We start from the raw sequence: 22621 nt of genomic DNA on the forward strand, positions 1-22621 counted from the left end.
AATGTTGTTAAACCCTTGCAGATCGCTGTTCTTTATTTTATTAACAGATTCAAATCGTCCATAGAATTCACCAATTGGAAAACTCCCCTGAAAGCGGTCTTAAGAATATTCCACACCAAATTCTCCCACACCCACTTCCATTTCCATTCCCTCCAACAAATTCCACCGATCTGTTCCTGGGATTTTCCCTATGTGAGATACAGAGCGGCCACTCCCCCCGCTAAGCCCCGCCCCTTCTGAACTTGACTCGTCTGCGCAGCAGCGCGCGTGCCTCGGTGTCACCTGACTCCTGCTTTCTGCTGCCGCCACTTCCGGCACCCACTCACATAGTGTGGAAAAGTCGCCTGGATTTAGGGACCCGATTCTACTCTTTCCTACTCTCCATCTCTTAATCCCGGTAACATGGCGGATACAGTTGCGGACACTCGCCGGCTGTTGAGCAAACCACAGAATCTAAATGATGCCTACGGACCCCCTAGCAACTTCCTTGAGATTGATGTGAGCAACCCGCAGACTATCGGGGTTGGCAGGGGCAGGTACACTACTTATGAGGTCCGCCTGAAGGTGAGAGTGCAGTTAGTACGCACAGTCGTTTTTTTGACCTGTTGAGCTGCTGTAGAACGTTTTGCTAAGTCTGAGTGTTGGAGTTGAACTACATCTGTAGGAGATCCTATAGACCAGTGCTATTTAGAAATAGGTAAAATTGGGAAATGATTCACACTGTTAGGGGCATTACAGTTGTTAAACATGTCTAGTCTATGCTTTAAGGGTATATGCTTCAATATAAAGTTTTATAGGGAAATCTGAGTTGTAACAGGAAGTACCGACAGCAAAATCTGTAGGCACCCCTTAGCCCACCATCACTCCCACTAATTGGAAATAATCAGTTTTTCGTTGATATATAGTAATGAGCGAATCTGTCCTGTTTCGCTTTGCAGAAAAACTTAAGCGTTGTTTTTTTCGCAGTGAATTTTTGCGAAACAATCCGCCAATGGCGAAATGTGGAAATTCGTTGCAAATCCATGTCTGGCGGAAAAGTTTGCTCATTACTACTGCTATAGTAACAGTAAAGCTGTGTAGAACTGAGATAATGATCTGCCGATCGCAATCCACCAGTCGATCCCCCATGGACTGCGTCTGAGCCTTGAAATGCGGAAGTGCTGCGCTTTTATTGGGTATGCGTATGTACGTGGGGAGTAGCCAAAGTCGATCACGGCGCAGAAAAGTCTGGGCACCCCGCAGTGGACTTTCTTTGTTAGCTCTTGGTGGATTGGCAGGAATTGTGTTGTAGAATTTTAAGGGAAAGTCAGCAAGCCAGGCTGGCCATTTCTGTTTTTGTTCTCCAGACTGTACTGGAGAAGTGCTTTAATAACCTAACATGCTGTTTTTATAAAGCTGGACTATGGATTTAGTTAACCACAACTTAAGGTAGTGATTCACCAATGATTTAATCATACATTCCAACAGTTAAATATTAATAGCTGGTTAATTTAGGCCATTCCCCAATCCACCCTGGTTTTCTCCAGACACCTCCTGAACCATCCTAAACCCCACAGACTTCTCGTGAGCCCCATCTCACTTTGGATCAGGGATTTGAGACTTAAGCTGGCCATACACGCACCGATAATATCGTACAAAACCTTGTTTCGTACGATATTCGATGCGTGTATGGCAAGTCGGCGAGTCGACCGACATCGCAGGAAGCTGCTGATATCGGTCGACTCGCCAATCGGGCCAGTTAAAAGATTTTGATCGGGTGCCATAGAAGGCGCCTGACCAAAATCTGCCTTCAGCGCTGAATCGGCAGAAGGAGGTAGAAATCCTATTGTTTCTACCTCCTTATCTGCCGTTTCAGCCCTGAACGGTTTGTGGCTGATTGTATCGGTCGCACAAAAGATCGCAAATCGCCACGTGTGTGGCCACCTTTAAGGTGAGGAAGAAGATAGGCGCATGGTGCTCCTGCAGTTGTATGCTGGTGCAGTTTTTGGGTGTCTCGGGTAATTGATTATAATTACTGGGGATTGCCTAATATTTTGGCACCTCCTAGATATTATCCCTTTCCTTCGCCTATAACAAATGCATGGCTCAGAAATTGGAATACATAAAGCTGAACCAATAGTCAAAAGCATTTCTAAATGTTTGTGGGTTACTTTAAATTACTTTAAAAGGCATATAAGTTTCAGGTGCTGCAGGTATTACACACCTTAACAGGTCTGGGTGGGTGTAACAGTACCTAGTGGTCTAGGATGGCGGCAGGGACGCCCACCTCTTTGTCTTTGGGAGTAGCCCTCTGTTACTCGGGTGCCGCCAGGACTTAATGTGAGAGAATCGGGGCAATTGTTCTGGGCAGGCTTGGGAACCTAGAGTTTAAGCAGAGTTTGGGAGAGGAGACGAAGGTGGAACAGGCCAAGGTCAAAACCGAGCAACGAGGTACAGAATCGAGATCCAGAAGGTTTAGTTAGAAAACCGGCGACAATCGGTGGAGTCGAGGTTAGGCAAGGGTCAAAACACAAAGGACAAGCAGAAATAAGCACACCCAGAAACCAGGAAGCAGAACCGAAATTGGGCGACAAAATTATGCGCAGACACCTTTCATATTTGAATTTTGTGCCGCGTGCAATGACGGCATGCGTTGCGCCAAGTTTCAAAGGATGCACGCAGACTTTATGAAGATGTGGGCGTTCCCCGGCGCCCCCCTAGACCACCAGGTACTGTTACAATACCTATACCTAACACAGTACATCTGACCCACATTTTTAGCCCAAGGTTTTGCTGTTGAGCAGGCCTGATTACAGAATACAAGGTAGCTGCCAGTATACCATGTATACCATGTTCAGTAGGTGACATCATGTCTTGGGCTGATTGGCTTTGAGCAAAATTACACTTTATTTTGTTCTTATCTTTTATTAAAGGAGAAGGAAAGGCTATATCACTTGGGGGTGGGGTGGGGGAGGGCCTAACATCCCCCCCCCCCAGTAATTTAGTCATTCCTTCTTCCTTTATTATAGTTCCTAAAGTGCCATCCTATTCAAAGCTTATTGTACAGCGCTGCAGAATATGTTGGCGCTTTATAAATAAATGTTAATTTTAATTTATTGCATTGTTGTCTGCCCAGTGGAGATAACACTCTAAAGGTGGCCACACACGTGGCGATCTGCGATCTTTTGTGCGACCATCGGTCACACGAAAGATCGTCAGATCCGCCACTAACCTTCAGGGCTGAAACAGGCAGATAAGGAGGTAGAAACAATAGGATTTCTACCTCCTTCTGCCGATTCAGCGCTGAAGGCAGATTTTGGTCAGGCGCCTTCTATGGCGCCCGATCAAAATCTTTTAACTGGCCCGATCGGTGAGTTGTCCGATATCAGCAGCTTCCTGCGATATCGGTCGACTTGCCATACACGCACTGAATATCGTACGAAACGAGGTTTCGTATGATATTATCGGTGCGTGTATGGCCAGCTTGAAGGGCCCTCCTGACCAGCACACATTCTCCCTCCCATAAAAGACCACTGTTAATCTGGAATCAATAATTAAGATTTAACATTGGTGACAGACATCTGCTCGTGAATAAGAATATATGCAGACAATATTATAAGTGTTTATTTGGGGGGGAATATTTACGCTGCACTTTACACCATTTACCCACTTTTTGATATTAAGTATTCAAAGAATTCACATGCATGTACAGTAGTCACAGTTTTTGCACTGAATTGAAAAGAGGAATAGTGGGCACAATCACAAGTATATACTTACATCTTATTGCAGCATAATTTCTACGCTTTACTGTGACTCACACTATCCTTAAGATGTGACATCATCAAAACTTCACAATTCTTCATTATATCATCTTGCACATAAGAAATATCACAGAGAAGGTCTGAATTTTTTTTTTTTTTTCTGGCATTTATCATTTTGTTACTGGAATTTTCTTGAAGGCAAAAATGGCCAAGATTCCCGTAGACTTAAATGTTAAAGGAACTCATCAGATTTCAATAACTCTTGAGTATATATTTCTATTCAAATAATTGCTGATGTTTCCTTTGAATATATCTTGGCAGGTTTGAGCTTCCAAATGTTTTCTTTGAAAGAATGCGCGCATAAATATCTAAAAATCTTGATCTACGACAGAAAAGCAACAATTTTTTTCAACTAAGATTTTTAGTTTCCTCTTTACCTTGATAAATTGGCCCTTACATTATAATTGTTTTCATCTAATTGGCTGATCTCCCCATCATATGACCAAAAGTACACATTATTATAACAATAAAATGTACAAACAATAATAAACATGTTTGAAAGTTGCTTAGCATTACATTTTCCTTCATTATGTTTTGGATGAAGGACCCCTTAGAGTTAGGCATGCACCAAATCCATCATATTTGGTTTTGTCAAAATACCAAATTATCGGCAAAATATTTGTGATATAAAGGCACCAGGCCAAGTGCTTTTATATAGTCAATAATATATCCCTTTTTATAAAACATAAGGATAAGGCTAAAACCAAGGAGTTCCAAGACCAAAAACCAAGTGCTTTTATACAGGTCCTGAAACTTCGAAGTGACTCCTCATTATACAACAGGAGCACATTATTTGTTATAATACACAAGTTTAATTGAGTCATGTGCCAAATGGCATCACTAAGCAATGATTATAACTGATGACATCAGTAAGGACTGTTTATAAGGGTATCATTTACAAGATTTTCATGGCTCTTATGTATTATACATATATGTTGAACTCTGTGGGCCCTCTACATGCTCCTGGCCTGTCCTGCTACAAGCTTGAAACAGAATGTCATTCCCTCTTATAGAGCCTGACATTTTCTCTAATCTTTCAGTGCAGCTGTATTAAGTGCTTTTAATCACTACCCTAATGGTAGTGGGTGGGGCTCCTCAGCAATTAAACCATTCCACTACTCCAAAAATGAGAACTATTTTCATCTCTGTTAGGCCCTAAATTGGATGTATGTATATTAGGTTAAGAGGGATAGGGAAGAAGCAAATACAACTAATCTTGCCACCAAACTGAGCTAGTTTGTTTTCAGCAGTAGTAATTCTATATACTGGTCCTGCTCCATTTTTTTAAATATTAATTATTGTTAATAAACATGTAAAAGGCACAGGTTCACACTTGACCTGATGTATGAAAGAAAGAAAACAATATATAAATAATTTAATAGAGAGGCAGTATGTTCATCCCATGTCTTCCAGGAATTGTAAATGTTGATTTTCTCCTAAGTTGAGTTAAATGTTTTTGGTTTTTTTTTCATTATTACTGTTTTTAGTTAATTAATTGATAACATCTATTATACAAGTATGGGATCTCTGGAAACCAGTTATCTGTAAAGCTTCAAAGGACGGCCATCTCCTATAGACTTCATTTAAAACATTAAATTTTTCACAAATTATTTCCTTTTACTCTGTAATAATAAAACAGTACCTTGTATTTGATGGTAATTAAGCTACATAAATCTGTACTGGTGGCAAAAAAAACCTATTGGGTTTATTTAATGTTTAAATAAATTTTAGCAGAGTTAGCAGTTATTGAACATCCAAATTACAGAAAGATCTCTTATACAGAAAAGCCCAGGTCCCGACCATTCTGGATAATGGATCCTGTGCCAAACCTTTTGATCTTATTGGTAATCAGGTCTGTGCAGGTCTGGAATAAAATACAGACAATACTGAAACGAGCACACAACACTATATAAAAGCTGGGAAAAAACTGCACTCAATAGCACTCACAGTTTGTTGCCTTTGAGAAGGGTCACAGGTAGTGACCAAACAACTAGGCTACCTTGACTATCAATAAAAATATTTTCTTTGTCCTGTTGGGTACTAAGTGCATCTATTTGCCTGGCTGAAGCAGAATTTACAGAAGCACAGCACTGCACCCAATGTGTATTTATTACAGATATGAGATCAGTTATCCAGAAGCTCTGAATTACGGGATTTAATTAATGTTTACATTATTATTAGTAGACTAAAGGTATGGAGATCAAAATTATGGAAAAAGCCCTTATCTGGACAACCCCAGGTCCCAGCATTCTGGATAACGGGTCCCATTCCTGTATCAACTGTACTCTTATCTATATACCTATACCTATAATATGTAAGTTTATAGTGGCCTTAGAGTATTATGTACTTCAACTATTTTATGCTTTCCATTTCTTCTATATACTTCTTTCTGCACCTTTCTCTGGTCCCTTATTCTTATATTTCATTTTAATTAGCTCTGCAACCCTCCCCCCCAACGCTATGTTCCTTCACTTGGCAGACTTGAGTAGTATTACAGGTTAATATAAAAGAGAAACCCCTCTCTTTTGGCACTGATAAAAGAAAAATATAGGGACTACCCACCACTTTTATAGTGGTACCAGGAAAATTGCATGCACAATGATTGACACACAAATGTACAAATATAAGGGTCAAATGGTGCAGCAACTAATAATTAGGAAGCGGAAAAGTATTTTAATTTGGCAAAGAAGCATTAGAGAGAATGCAGTGCACATAAAAACGCCATGCAAATTTTGGCCATGCCCATGAATGTCACAACACACTTTAAAATCATTAAATTGTCACATGTTGCACATCTTTTTGTATTTTGTTTTGTCATGTTTATGCAGTCACAATCGGCAATACTGGCAACAATAGACACACTCACACACACTGAGATACACATACATACACACAATCAGACGCACACATACATTTTAAAGAAGCCAGTAAAACAGCAGATCATTATATCAACATTAATAAACACACAAACCAGAGCTCTGTAGCCTGTGCCGTTCAGTCATACATTCTTCATGCTGAATGCTCACAAGAGTTGCTAGAAGTGGGCTGCTGTGTTAAGGAAGTGGGGCGGGGCAAAGGCTGTATGACCCTCCTTGTGCCTTATTTTTGTCATCTCTGTGCCTCTTCCCGCTGCTGCCCATTAAACTACCCAGTGCTATCTTAAGTTTTACTACTGGAATTCCTCCAAGTTTGGGAAGGCAGTATTAGTATTTCAGTGGCTTGAAAAGATTCTGATTGCTACCAGCGACTCTGCTTCTGGTAAAGTAAGCAGCCGAACCACCAATGCTGCTTTTCCAATGATGAGAAGACAGCAGGACTTTGCTGAATTAGTCAGGGAACAGGGAAGCAATGCAAGCCACTGAGTTACTGATCAAAGCCAACCAATAAGAGGGAGAGGGAGACAGACCTGTTATTCAAATAAACCCGACCCCAACCTCCGAGCTGGCCAGAGGCCAGGTAGGAGTGAAGCAGCTACAGTATAATAACCACTGTAATAACTGGGACTGTATAAAATGTTCAATGCATTGTATTTAGAGACTTCATAACGTGATGTGATAAATTAATTTCAGTACTTTCATGATAGTTCCCCTTTAATTGGCCAGATCTTGTCTGATGGACTACCTTGATTTAAGGGAAGGCAATTTTTAGGATGCATTGACTGTGAATTAAGGCGCATTCTTTCTTGCATGCAACCAGTATATAATGTCAAGATTTCTCATTTAAGGGTTTGATATCAATGTTAGTTCTAAACATGTTTTAAATTATTATTTCAGTTTGTTTTCTGAGTAACAAAAGGCCAAGGGTTTTTGCTCTCCAGCATTTCCAATTTAATTTTGCACTGGGAGCTCCTTGAGCTGAAGCCCAGAGAGTGCATGTTGCTTCATGTACTCCACCTCTTCTGTTTGTTTTCCCAAGCTCACTTCTGATGCTCACAGCATTGAGATGTCCTTTTGAAAGTTAATTGGATATTAACATAAGCAGTAAACAGTAAGCCAAAGTGAATGGTTTCTTTTTAAACTTTCGAACAACTATTTTAATGGAAATGTAAACCCAGCTGTATCAAGGCTACTGTGGCCTCCTTGAAATGACAGCATAAAAGTAGGCACCATAGCAACAAGGCAGCTTTATGTTTATGTCTATGACTAGTAAGGCAGGATGAAAGAAGCCCTGCACTATTATTCATTATGTTTGGCTTCTAAAAAGCATCTAGCGACAACATAAAGTGCCACTTGACTTTTTTTTTTTAATTTTTAGTATCTTTACCCTCTTTCCCTTTATGTGTTCATTTATGGGTGGGGGACAATACCTGTTAGGGTCTGCAAATATTCATATATGTAAAAATCAGTTATAGGCCCGTGCATTTGAGCCTGTCTCTCTTATATATAACAAGGTTTGGGGATTTTTTTTTTTTTTTTTAAACAAAATAATGGTTCTTTCTCTACTAATGAAAAAATTTCTGTGAGGATTTGGGTATATTCAACAACAAAGGAAAGAAAGCCTAACAAGGCTCCTCGCGTAGAGTACGTTTTTTAATGACTCCTCAAACTCCAATACTAAGTGCTCCATTGTTTCATCTCTCGGGTTTCCCACATGAAGGAAAGTTAGGGATCTTGTGTTTAAAAGTTTTAATGCTAAATCACTAAATCTCAACAAAGAATCAGGCTAGTAGAAAATGGTGCACTTATTTGTTTTGGGCTTCTGTACTAGTCCAAGACCACCATGGTACGGCAGTGAAAATTTGTACCTCCAAAGATGGCCCCAGTATCTTCCCATCTTTTTTTGTTGATTATTGACACATGCTTTGTGCTGCGGTCAGCTCCTCAGCTTAGGGACCAACTCACAATTTACTGCATACAATGTAAAATTCAAAATAAAAGGCTGTTTAGTAATAAATTCAGATTCACATGACTAGGTCAAATAGACACCAGTACATATTTATGACAAACATAACATAATTTTTTCTAATGGTCTGATGATTTCTCAATGATCCCTAAAGTTAGATTCTCAACAGTAGCCCAGAGCACTCAGAATATGTATAGTGATGATTTAAAGGCACAGATCATTTCAGTTACTGGGCTGCTGATGCCTGGACATCTACAGTGAGGTCCATATATGAGATACATCATTCTTAACCTTTATTTCCTCCATTAACCAGATCTACGGTGCAACTAAAACAAATTAAACCGCTCATAGCGCATAATATTTATTCATTGTGCACATAATTTATTTAATGTACATTAAAACATATGTAAATGCTTTTCAAAAATATATTTTGTTAGAGTCTAGGGGATAGTGAAAAAATGTCAGATGTTAGTCATACAAATACTTCAGAGACACACTGGTAGCTAAGAAAGAAGTCCATGAATGGTTAATATTTTATTGGGTTTTCCCCAAGTGGCAATTTGCAAAAGCAGGCTTTTCATTGCGATTAAGCCGAATCACAGTGAGTAATGTACTTGTGACGATAACAATGTTGGCAAAGGACAAGGCACTTTCAAGGAGATTTCTTGTCTGCTGTAGTGATTTTTTTTTTTTTTTTTTTTTAACGGGCAGCAAATCTGTGTCATTGCCCTCAGGGCAGTAGAATGCAAGGCATTTTGCCACTACTTGGGCAGTGATCAAAATGTATTCTACCCACCACAGATCACTTCATTGACCAATGTAGAAAATGTCTCATATTGGCCTACAGTGCTTGAAATGCCCACTTTTATACATTTTTGGGCAAAGTAACACCCAAGCAGGTAACTGGAGTTTCCTGACAATGGGAAGTAAGCTGCTACCAAGCTGCTACCTCTTTCTTCACTCATCTATCTTTTGGATCCCAGGGTCGGCGCATGTGCAGTAGATTGAAAAAGCAGGATTGCTCAGTTGCATGCACCCCGAGCCAGTGCAGTTTTGGGCAAATAGGAGCACCGGCCTGGAGTATCGGGCAAGGGTTTACAATTATTGGGGGATGCCAAACTTTTGGCACCCCCCCACCTTTCCTTTTCAAGCTGCATTCATTGATCCCTGTGTGTTCTAAGTGTCTGACTTTGAAAGAAAGTACAGGTATGGGATCACTTAATCGGAAACTCATTATCCAAAAAGTTCTGAATTATGGAAAGACCATCTCCCATAGACTTCATTTTAATCAAATAATTCAGATTTTTAAAATTGATTTTCTTTTTCTCTGTAATAACAAAACAGTGCCTTGTACTTGATCTCAACTAAGATACAGGTATGGGACCTGTTATCCAGAATTCTTGGGACCTGGGGTTTTCTGGATAAGGGATCTTTCCGTAATTTGGATCTCCATAACTTATGTCTGCTAAAAATCATTTAAACTTTAAATAAACTCCAATAAGGATTAATTATATCTTAGTTGGGATCAAGTACAATGTTCTGTTCTATTATTACAAAGAAAAAGGAAATCATTTTTAAAAATTAGAATTATTTGCTTATAATGGAGTCTATGGGAGATGGCCTTGACATAATTTGGAACTTTCTGGATAAGGGGTTTCCGCATAAGGGATCCCATACCTGTATAATTATTCCTTATTAGATGCAAAACAACCCTATTGGATTTATTAAGGTATCAAGATCTAAATTACGGAAAGACCCCTTATCAGTAAAACCCTTGGTCCTGAGCATTCTGGATAACGGGTCCTATACCTGTAGCAGAAGTAAGTTCTCCTTCTGGTCTGGATTCTTGTACATTGTTGCAGGAATCAGAAACAGACAGACTAATACTGCTTTATAGCAGTTACATTTGCAGATTACTAAATATTGGAATTATTTGATGTTTTGTGTCATTAAGTACACACATAAATTATAAAGAAATAAATTAAGTATAAATATACAGAGGTTAAGTATGATGTAAAAACAGTTTTTTTGGTGGGTATCCCTTTAACCATACACTTTGAACAAAGTAAGATGCTCTCTGGTTGTGCCTTTTATTTATGTATTTAATATATAGAAAAACTTTTTTAAACTTGCTTATGCTGAACACCTAGATGATCTTCATTGTAACTGTAGTCACCCTCATGAGAAACATGCACCTGCTTATTTTTCTGCCATTATACTTTTTTTTTTTTTTTTACTTTTTTTTCTCAGCTGTTTTTCAGCCATTAAAATTAATAAATTCCTCAGGCAGACCTCTGGCCTGATGATAATTATTTCTTTTTTTTTTTTTTTTCTTTCTGGGACCTAGAAGATTCTTTGCATAGGTCCCAGGCACTCATTTTGCTGCTCTGGACCATGGTGGGCTTAAGCAGCATTTCCCAGCAAAGGTACGTTTTACGCCTTAAAACCGTGCTGCACTAGCCATGCAGGTGATATATTTTTTACTCCCTTTATTATGTCAAAAGTTCAGAATGAGAAAACAGAAGGTAAATTGAGATGAACTGGCACTTTTACCTCTGTCATTGTACCTGTAAACTTGATATGTTATTTCAGAGATTAACTTTATAGACTTCCGTACTCAGTGTATGAAAATCTATCTAAAAACTTTTCACAAGCTTGATCTTTACAGGATCACTAGAAGAGAGCAGTTAATCCCCTTTGTAAAGTAATTTGAGAGTTGGGAATTGAACATGCAAAATATCACCTGTAGAAAACCCTGAAATTTAAAGACTTTCTGTCGATAACATGGTCCTCTAACATTGAGTATTAAGAGTTGAAGCCAGGTAAAAAGCCAATAGATGTGTAAACTGAGAGATTTGATACCTTGCTTATTTCAGATTCCCCATTCTGTGGTGTTGGTGACCTCTCCTAATCTATTGAATACTCTTTATTTAGAGACCTAGCTGATTAAATGCAAGTTTGACTTTAATCTTAAACAACTGGTTCCTTCATTGTAATTAATCATTAGTCATCTCCGCAATTAAGAATGGGGTTACCGGGTAAACAATGTCCTTTTGTAGTGTAACCCTATGTGAGATTGTTTGACATGCTTTTTAAAAGTGAATTTAAAAAAAAATAAAAAGTGAGACATCATTAATTGCATTATAAAGTACATTTCCAACAGAACAGGATATTAATGGACAAGGAAAGTCTATAGTAAGGGGGTATATTTTTTCATCCCCCCTTGTGCAGTAGTTGGGTGGTGTTGACACATTACTGCCCACATGCACAATTCTGTTTGGTCAGTGTGGTGTTTTTGCTCATGCACCCAGTTTACGACAGTGACTTTCAGCCTAAACTGGGTGCATGTTACAGCACCACCATCAGGTCAGATGGTTTTATATAGAAGAAACGGGTTATCTGTGAAAAAGGTAAGTAACTGGGATTGTGGCAGGAACTGTTACATTTCCATCAGTAAAAAGGCTTCACATTCCTTTCTTGCAGTATAAAGACAAAAGACAGTTGACTGTCAGACCTTGTTACATACACAAGTGTTGATTTTCAGAAATCCTGACTTATCCTTGAATCTGTTTTAGGGTTAAAAATTATAGTACGTGCTGATTGTTTGCTTCCTCCTTTATTGAACAATTTTTGCATGACAGTTTGTATTGTGCATAAAGGTGCAAAGTTGCTCTGAGACATATAATTAGCATAAGCACAACTTTTTGACAATAGACAGTGGTGCAAGCAAAGATGCGAGAGTTTTTTTACAGAAATGCCCTGGGCATTTGTTTTTCCTTCACTGTGAAACCTGTTCAGGAAGGACATCTTTATCTTTTTTCGGTACAGTTTGCCAAAGTTAGTGTGCAGATCTGGGCATTCCATACTAAAGACCCCTTTTCTATTAGCAGTCCAGTGTATAGATTTTTGACCTAAGTGAGTGGTGTAATTGCAGTTTACCAGAACTTTGGCCTGGTAGGCTGTTTCAACATTTGCTTTGTCATTGCTTGTATGTAATAACTTTGCATCAACAATGATGATTATGGTAAACTTGTCAAACATGAGCTCAGTGAATAGAACATTTTTGTTATTTCTGGCACTAAACAAGAATGTGAAGCCAATTTAACTTATAGTACTTATGTCATTTCCTGTCCTGCAGAACCCCAAAGGAGCTAATTACCAATCCATTAAGAAGCCCCTAGTAATGAGCTGCTCAAAGGCTGCTGTTTAGATAAGGAAGGGGTTTATTTGTTCAAAGGTAGATCGGGAGCTCTGAACAAATTGCCCTGTTTATAAAGGAAGAAAGGAGTAAGGTCAGTGAAACAGCCCAACTTTCAAATTAGTGCTTTATAATGGCTAATAAATAGGAAAGTGTAGATTTTTTTAAATATTAAACAATATAATACATTGGAATACCTTGCCAATATAAGCGGGTCTTAAAGGGGCCCTGCCTGAATATATAGTTCCCATGTCGTGATATGCAGTGTTGCACTGGCCCACAAGGATATCGGGAAAACTCCTGGTGGGCCCACCTACTCATCCAACCATTTGCCTTGTATGCCTATACCATAGCCATTACTCAATTCTGTATAAGAATAAATTATGAAATAATTAAGAGACCAAAGAAAGTGAGTGAACACAGAAGGGGAGAGTGGGCCTAAGGTCTAAGGTTTTCTGGTGGGCCTGTGGCACCCCAGTCTGATACTGACTGTATGGTATTAAACTTTTATTTGTACGTGAATGATGGCGTAATTACATTGATATTCAAGCCTGTTCCCAAAAAAGTTTCTCTGTGTAAAAGATAAATAAAAATACAATGGGAGGATTTGCAAATCATTAAGTAAACCTTTTATTTTCCATCTCTAAAGACTCTATTGCCCAGAATAACATACCTTTCTCTCTCTACTCAGTCTCATGTAGATTCTGTATTTCAAGCAGCTCAACATCAGCTCTCTAAGTTACATCCTAGTCTTGTGCAAAGCTCTGCCCACTTGTTTTTTTTTAAGCTCTTTTTTCTCTTTCTGACTGTGGTCAAAGAGATGTCTATTGCACATACTTGCTGTCTCTGCTCCATTGGAAATCAAACAGGCATTCGCAGTATACACCTCTTCACAGTCGGAGCGAGAGAGTTTAGAAAAGAGGGGCGGAGCTTCACGCTAGACTAAGAAGTAGCAGAGAGCTGCTTGTGGTACAGAATCTACACGAGACTGAGTGCAGGGAGAAAAGTATGTTATTCTGGGAGCTATCCTTTAAACCCACATATTTAATTGCTACTTCAGATCTGAACATCAAAAGGCTTATTTACAAATACAGGTCATAGCTCATTGCCATGTTTTTTCCAACAATTCCAGATGTGGGAGTGCAGTAAGTTGGGCCCTACTTTTTTATGAATCGCTGGCAATTTACAGCTTACATTATTAGAGAGCAAGTTGTGTCTCCTCCGGCACACCAGTATGTGTGGTGTTAATAATGTTTGCATGAATTTGCTTGCTAGTCATTTGCTACTGTAGACATGCACTGGGGTTCATTTATCAAATTAGCACATTTGAACCAACTGATGACAACCAATCAGATGTTTGGTTTCATTGTTGTACCTGCAGCTGGTTGAAAAATGCTAATCTCTTATTGGTTGCTATGGGTTGCTGCCTAGGTGCAAACTTGTCCAGTGTTCATTAATGACCTACCTTTGTGGGAACCCTGGAATTAACACCGCCTGCAGGTTGGTGGGAATTCCAGGGTTCCCTTGCGAGAGAGCATGCACTTGCGCACAATTCACAGAGCTGACTGAGTGGTGCATTGGCACTCCAGAAAAGAGCACACAAGTGCAAGGAACATATTTATTTTTTATTAAGTGTCCTTTAAGAATTGCATCATTTTTACCCCACCATAGTTGCATTTGTGAGTGAGCCTTTGTTTCTTTCATACAACCATTTTAAAATCCAGGCTTGTATCCTTTTTATATACATATATATACTTGTGTTTATATGCTAAGACTTATGCTGAAGACCTAATATAAGGTCCCTTTTGTGTTTTTATCTTTTCAGACAAATCTTCCAATTTTTAAGCTGAAGGAGTCTTGTGTTAGAAGACGATACAGTGATTTTGAATGGCTAAAAAGTGAGCTTGAAAGAGAAAGCAAGGTAATAGTCTTACAAAAACACAAAAATTGAAGCATAATAACCCTTTAATAGTACAGCTTTACCAAAATGTAAATTTTCTTGAATCCCTTTTATGTAATCTAGATACAACGACTGCCAAGAGGCAATCGCTTTATTTAGTTCTGGTTTCCATGTTTGTGTCAATGTGTGGGACCCCTAGAGCTCCCAACCTCGTACTCCCAAGATTGTAAAGTGTACAATGTGTAGCAGTCTGAACCATTAGGATTATGACACAGAAGGAGATATTAGTCTCCCATGGTTAAATGTGGGCGACTGCGGGTGACAAATCTTCCCAGAATGCTTTTCTACCAGCCATATAGTCAATCAGTGGTAAGGAAATTTCGGCAACTTTGGAAAACCAAGCATCGCAGTATGTTTTCCCACTCACTTTATTACTGCTGGTGAAATACTCTAGGGAGGTTTGTAGCCCATGGTAGCCCAGATGTAACCATCTCCTCGTGTGCCATAAACCTTACTACTTAGGTTGTAAGTTTTACGCTTTGTGGCAGTTAAGTGGTCAAAACACCCAGAATATATTTATTATCAAAGTAATATATTAACAGTTCATTTCTTGCTGTCTGGCTTATAGGTGGTAGTACCTCCTTTACCCGGAAAAGCTTTCTTTCGGCAACTTCCATTTAGAGGAGATGAAGGAATATATGATGACTCTTTCATAGAGGAAAGGAAGCAAGGCCTCGAACAATTTATAAACAAGTAAGTGGGTTTGTGTTTAGTATCATAGACTGTATTATTTTATTACAAATTATTCTATTCACATATAGAGATTTACAGCGGGTCGGTGTGAGATGATAATGTGCAGCTCCCTGCCAGCAACAGAAGAGTTGAAACAAGCTTGTCTTTTTGTTGACCTTCTATTTGTTTTTCAAAGTAATGTATGCAAATTGCCTCTGAGATTGATAGCACTGAAACAAATGGTTAGATCCTAAACTGTAGATGTTCCTGGTTTCAGTGTATGCACCATTGCTGGAATGATCTACAATGGAAGTATAATCATTCTACTTTGATTGCAGATTGTGTTCTTATCTCTACTGGGTAGTGTTTAATAAACTTCCAACACCCTAAGAATAGGTGTTTTTTTTTTTTTTTACACAGATTCTGCATATTTTTTTAAAATTTTTACATATTCATGCACAGGTTTGAATCTGTGTGTGTTGTTATACAGCAAACCTCAGAATCAGTAATAATGCATGGAAGTTAAACCTATACATAGTAACTATATTCTAAGGGTATAAGATATTTTGCAAATAATGTAGTACCCATCTAAATATTTTTAAATAAAGATTGATCAGTGTATGTGTCATATATACGCATATATACATACACATATACATACATACATACAGTCATGGCCAAAATTCTTGGCACCCCAGAAATTTACAGAAAACTATTGCAGTAACACATGTTTTGCTATACACATGTTTATTCCCTTTGTGTGTATTGGAACAGAACAAAAAAGGCAGGAAAAAAAATGTCACACAAAACTTCAAAAATGGGCTGGACAAAATTATTGGCACCCGTAACTTAATATTTGGTTGCACACCCTTTGGAAAAAATAACTGAAATCAGTCGCTTCTTATAACCATCAATAAGCTTCTTACACCTCTCACCGGGAATTTTGGACCACTCTTCCTCTGCAAACTGCTCCAGGTCTCTCTTATTGGAAGGGCACCTTTTCCCAACAGCAATTTTAAGATCTCTCCACAGATGTTCAATGGGATTTAGATCTGGACTCATTGCTGGCCACTTCAGAACTTTCCAGCGCTTTGTTGCCATCCATTTCTGTGTGCTTTTTGACATATGTTTGGGGTCATTGTCCTGCTGGAAGACCCAAGATCTCTGACGCAAACCCAGCTTTCTGACACTGGGCTCTACAGTGTGACCCAAAATCCTTTGGTAATCCTCAGATTTCATGATGCCTTGCACACATTCAAGACACCCAGTGCCAGAGGCAGCAAAACAACCCCAAAACATCATTGAACCTCCACCATATTTTCACCGTTTTCAGTAAACAGTAGAATGAAGTGCTTTACCAAAAAGCTCTATCTTGGTCTCATCTGTCCACAAGACGTTTTCCCAGAAGGATTGTGGCTTACTCAAGTACATTTTGGCAAACTGTAGTCTTGCTTTTTTATGTCTCTGTGTCAGCAGTGGGGTCCTCCTGGGTCTCCTGCCATAGCATTTCATTTCATTTAAATGTCGACAGATAGTTGGCGCTGACACTGATGCTCCCTGAGCCTGCAGGACAGCTTGATTTCTTTGGAAATTTTTGGGGCTGCTTATCCACCATCTGGACTATCCTGCGTTGTAACCTTTCATCAAGATTTGCTACAGTGCCATGGGTTGCAAACTTCTTGATAATGTTGCGCACTGTGGACAAAGGCAAATCTAGATCTCTGGAGATGGACTTGTAACCTTGAGATTGTTGATATTTTTCCACAATTTTGGTTCTCAAGTCCTCAGACAGTTCTCTTCTCCTCTTTCTGCTGTCCATGCTTAGTGTGGCACACACAGACACACAATGCAAAGACTAAGTGAACTTTTCTCCTTTTTATCTGCTTTTAGGTGTGATTTTTATATTGCCCACACCTGTTACTTGCCCAAGGTGAGTTTAAAGGAGGATCACATGTTTGAAACACAAAGGGAATAAACATGTGTATAGCAAAACGTGTTACTGCAATATTTTTCTGTGAGAAATACTTGATTTTCTGGAAAAATTTCTTGGATGCCAACAATTTTGGCCATGACTGTATATACATATATAATATACAAAAAATACAGCTCATCCCATGCAGACATTTTTCCTTCAGTGTGTGCAAAATTGGTTTTTAATTGTCTCTTGAAGCTTTATAATGGAGTGCTGGGGTAATGTTTTTAGTGTGTATGTGTATATATACATACATAGTGGAGGGATGTAATGACGTCCTGTAGTTGCTAAGCACCGGAACCTACACTATGGAGGAGCAGGGACTTTTAGCTTTTCTTGACTAACAGCTGAGGAACGGTAGACCCATCACAGACTGTTAGGCTGTTGGGGACAGTGACCGAAAGAGCAAAAAAAGTTTACTAAAGAATGACCAATTTTAAATTTAATAACATGATACCCATTGAGTGTTCTGTGTTTTCTCCTATACTTTAAACTTCTTAAAATGGATTGTGGGTTCAGAAACAGTACATGTTCAGTAGCCCTTTTTTGTGTCCTGATATCACATGGTGTGAAGTTAAGAGTTTGCAAAATGAAAAAAATATATAATTCTCAGCACCATATTATATATTTGTTACAAATTTACTTGAAAATGTTGTCCTTTTCTGTTCTCTGCACTCATTGCTGGAGACTATTGAAACAATGTAGTAGAAGCCAGCTCTTGTCCTGACAAAATGCCAGTTCCCACAATGCCTTGCATGCTTCTCAATAGATTGGTTAATGAGCTGGCTTTTGCTGCATTTTATAAACTTGCATACAACAGAAACAGTTTGAAATGGCATTTACATTTAACTTTAAAGCCCATTGAAAATGTAATTGTATACTGAAAATTAGCTTAGAATTATCCAAAAGAAATGGGGCACACACCCAAGGGACGCATGGAATTACAATCAAATTCACAATTTCATGCAAACTAACAAGGCTCAAAGATGGAACAGAACATTGACCCCATGGGAGCAAATTATATTAGAATCAAAAATGATCAATAAGCCATTTTCGAAAACCTATAGGTACCTATTAAATGCCATGCCCTTCTCAACCTGGTCATTCTGTAAAGCGTGGGATAAGGAGCTAGCCTCCAATATACCAGAAGAAGCATGGGAGAGAATCTTAAGCACTATGTATAAAACATCTAGAGCATCGAGAACAAATGAGGCAATTTATAAATTGGTAACACGGTGGCATTATACACCAACAAAATTGAATAAAATGTATCCCAACACCTCCGACTTATGCTGGAGATGCAACACACATAAAGGGAATCATACACATATCTGGCTGACATGCCCAAAAATACAAAAATACTGGACGGAAGTACTGAACACAATAAACGCAATCACGAAATTTAATATAGATATTGGTGACCCCGCGTTAATTCTACTCAACATCTATTTACGTAACAATGTCCCTATTTCAGATCCACTCACATTACATCTATTACAATCCGCTAAATCACTAATAACCAGAAAATGGAAATCAGTCGATCCCTCCCTCTTTACAGAATGGAAGATATCGGGCAAATGGAGGAAATAACCCTCATGATACATAATCAAAGCAATTACTACAGAAATATATGGACTCCCTGGTTAGATTATTTAAGATCCTTATGAAAAAACTACCACATGTCAGTCATTCAAAAGAAGCATTCTGGAACTAATGTTTATAAGGTTTAGTTAAACGAATATTTACCTGAAAATGTAGAAATAACTTGATGACAGCTTGCTTGAAATGTATAAGAAATGTCAAGACTACCATATGCAATGTTCCTTCCCCCCCTACCCCTCCCTTTTGCCTTCTGTATCCCTTCCCCATACCTGAAAAATTGCAAAATAAAGAATTATAAAAAAAAAAGAAAATTAGCTTAGAATTAAATTTCCTTTCATTAGGCAAAATGTCAGTTTTGTGATAAATCTCACTTAAAAACATGTTGTATATGTGTCCTAGGTATTTGACTTTGAATATTGCCCAGACCTGAAGAGATTCTTGTCCTCTGGAATTTATTGCTTGGTTGGATAAGTCTACTGAGATGGGGCACCATATTTGGCTGATAAGGAAAACAGCCAAGTAAGATAAATTATAGGAATGACTGTGTAGTAGATACAGGGCAATACCAATCCAGCTGTTTTTGTTGGCCCAGTGCAAAAGCAAAGAAGGGACTGCTTTACGGAACAGCATTGCAAGTAGGAAGTTTTGCCCCTGGGTAATTAAAGGAGTTCTGTCCAGGCCAAGTTATTTTAGTAGGGTCTGGATATCAATTGAATCTGCATATCAGTCGCCCAAACAAGCTTGAACACAGATTGATCACGTTGGTGTAAAATAAGGATCAACCGGTTAACCAGGGTATATAATAGGAAGGAAACTGGTCTGCGAAAGCGTGTATTTTCTGGCGCATTTCTGTTTCATGTAGCTGCACTCAGGCAAACGCTGTTCCTGTTAGTGCAGCTACACATAGGGCCTGCTTCCTTCTGTCTGTGTAAGCGGATCTGCTCCTATGCTTAGTGTGCCCTTGCCTTAGGCAAGATCATGCATTTCTGATCCAAAATCCATCTAGTACATAGTGGCAGGCAGGTGCATTTGGTGTCACCCGCTACAGACATGGTTTGTATTGTTTTCTCTTTAACAGAGTAAGTGGGATATTAGTCTAAAAGTTCATGTGAGGTTTTTGTTTACCAACATATTTTATAATACTGTACATGATTACAAGCCATGTAGAAGCAAAAACTTACTCCAAAAAAAGACAGTTTGATCAAAGCATCTTTCTTGTAAGATATCTATGTTTTTTTTTTTTTTGTCAAAATGTTTATTTTGTTTCGTATTTCTTGATTTTTTTGAAATAACATTGGTAAAGACAAACAGAACATCATTTTTGTATTTTGTTTCCTTCAGAGTTGCGGGACATCCATTGGCGCAGAATGAACGGTGCCTTCATATGTTTTTACAAGATGAAATATTAGACAAGAACTACACCCCATCCAAAATAAGACATGCCTAAGAACTGGAAAATGAACTGAAATACTATGACATTAAAACCTTATAAATTTACTGTCATCGGCATGTTACAATCTGCTATTATGAATGTAACATACTAATCGCCATCTTCTTTCTTTAAGTGTTGTTCTACAAACTGGTTCATTTGCAGATATTGTGACTGCTTGGTTGCCTGTACTGGACTGTAGTTAGTCTTGTTTTACACATTGAAAACCATATGTGTTGTTGATATTTTTTACAATGGCCGTATACAAAACTAAGATAATGATTGTCATAGCATTTTGAAAAGTATAGAAATTCTGTCAGGAAGCAGACAAAAGGGGTTATTTTACCCTGTCTATTTAAGGGATTCTGTCATGATTTTATGGTGTAGTTTCTTATTACTAGATTACACTGTTTACATAGCAAATTATTCACTCTACCATATACAATGGTATTCTTGAACCACCAAATGTGTTTTTAGCTGTAATATTGGTGTGTAGGCAGTCATCTCAGTGCATTATGCCCGAGTCTGAGCTTTTAGAAAGAGCCAGCACTTCACAATGCAACTGCTTTCAGTTAAGCTGTTTCTCCTACTTAGTGTAACTGACCAGACCAATGGCCATTTTACTATTGAGTGCTATTGTCATATTTACCACTGGATGGGGAATGGGAACATTTAATTTTTGCAATATAGGTGTCGGGAAGCTGATATCTTGTTACCTTTCCATTGCTCTAAAAAAAGACTGCTAGGAGGGAAAGGAAAGGGGGTGAAATCATTCCAGCTTGTGTGTGTGTGTGTATATATCTGTATCTCCTTTACTGTCCGAGCTAATTGAGGCCAATGGCACATGGGACAGTTTCCACAGTGTAGTTTAGCTGGCAGAAAAATGCACAAGTCACATGGCTGAGGGCACCTGGAAAACTAAGAATATGTCTAGCCCCCACATCAGATTATAAAAATAAATGTAAAAAAACGTTCTTTTGAAAACTGGATTTCAATACAGGATTCTGCTGGAGGAGCACTATTAACTGATACATTTTGTAAAAATAACATGTTTTCCTGTGACAGAATCCCTTTAAAGGAGTATTTTACAGTTTTAGGCAGTGTCCCATTTGACTTGCTTCCTTTCATTTTTTCTTTTTTTAAATCATATTTTGCATTAGTTAATGATTGGGGCCTTTTACAAAGCAATGGTTATACAATAAGTCTGTCCCTGCTGTTTTTCAATGGCATATTTAGAAAGATGTGTAAAATTTTATGCCAAAAAAACTGTGTAAATGGCCCATGTGTAAAGATCTGTATTTTGCAGTTATCGATAAAATAATGCCATATATCACAATCATGTAAATAATCTATTACACAGAGCAAGTCTGCATATTTATAAGTGTGTGTATTTTACTATTCTAAAGCCTAAAATGACTCCATTGTTTTACACCACTCTACACATGGCACAATGGGACAATACAGGATTCAAAGTATTTCTGAAGTAAACAGTGTAGATTGGTGTGTAATACGTTTTAACACTATGCACTGGTTTTAATGTGGCTTTTTCCAAAGTAATGCTTATTTTACATTAGATTTTTACCTTTGACTGGGCATTTGCATATCATCACCATGCAGCTTAATAAATGTGTAATTTTCACTTTTTTTGAGTCTAGGGTGTTTTAGTATACATTGTGTTCTAATATCACTTGTTTAATGTACACAGCTTTACAAATATGCCCCCAAGTCTTAAGGTCCCCATACACGGGCCGACTATAGCTGCCGATATCGGTCCCTTGGACCGATTCGGCAGCTAATCGGCCCGTGTATGGGGAGAGCAGAGCGGCCTGGCCGACCGATATCTGGCCTGAAATTGGCCAGATCTCGATCGGCCAGGTTAGAAAATCCGGTCGGATCGGGGACCGCATCGGCTCATTGATGCGGTCCCCGATCCGACTGCCCCATTGCCGCCCACATAATCCGATCGTTTGGCCCCAGGGTGGGCGATATCGGGGGAAGATCCGCTCGCTTGGCGACATCGCCAAGCGAGCGGATCTGCTTGTGTATGGCCACCTTAAAGGAGAAGGAAAGGCTAAGTCACTTGGGGGTGCCAAAATGTTAGGCACCCCCAAGTGACTTAGAGCGCCTACCTTGTACCCCGGGCTGG

The 22621-nt window shown here is 38.7% G+C and overlaps 1 protein-coding gene across 1 annotated transcript; it reads left to right on the forward strand.

The window, feature by feature from the left end:
• The first annotated feature begins 281 nt into the window (after nucleotides 1–281).
• On the forward strand, nucleotides 282–22104 carry snx3 (sorting nexin 3). The gene is given in 4 exon segments (NM_203699.1): nucleotides 282–564; nucleotides 14666–14761; nucleotides 15369–15493; nucleotides 20388–22104. Coding segments are annotated over 4 exon segments (489 nt in total). The 5' UTR covers nucleotides 282–402; the 3' UTR covers nucleotides 20494–22104.
• The last annotated feature ends 517 nt before the right edge of the window (nucleotides 22105–22621 follow it).

This window comes from Xenopus tropicalis, chromosome 5 (genome assembly GCF_000004195.4).
Source record: "Xenopus tropicalis strain Nigerian chromosome 5, UCB_Xtro_10.0, whole genome shotgun sequence".
In the NCBI taxonomy this organism is placed as follows: domain Eukaryota; kingdom Metazoa; phylum Chordata; class Amphibia; order Anura; family Pipidae; genus Xenopus; species Xenopus tropicalis.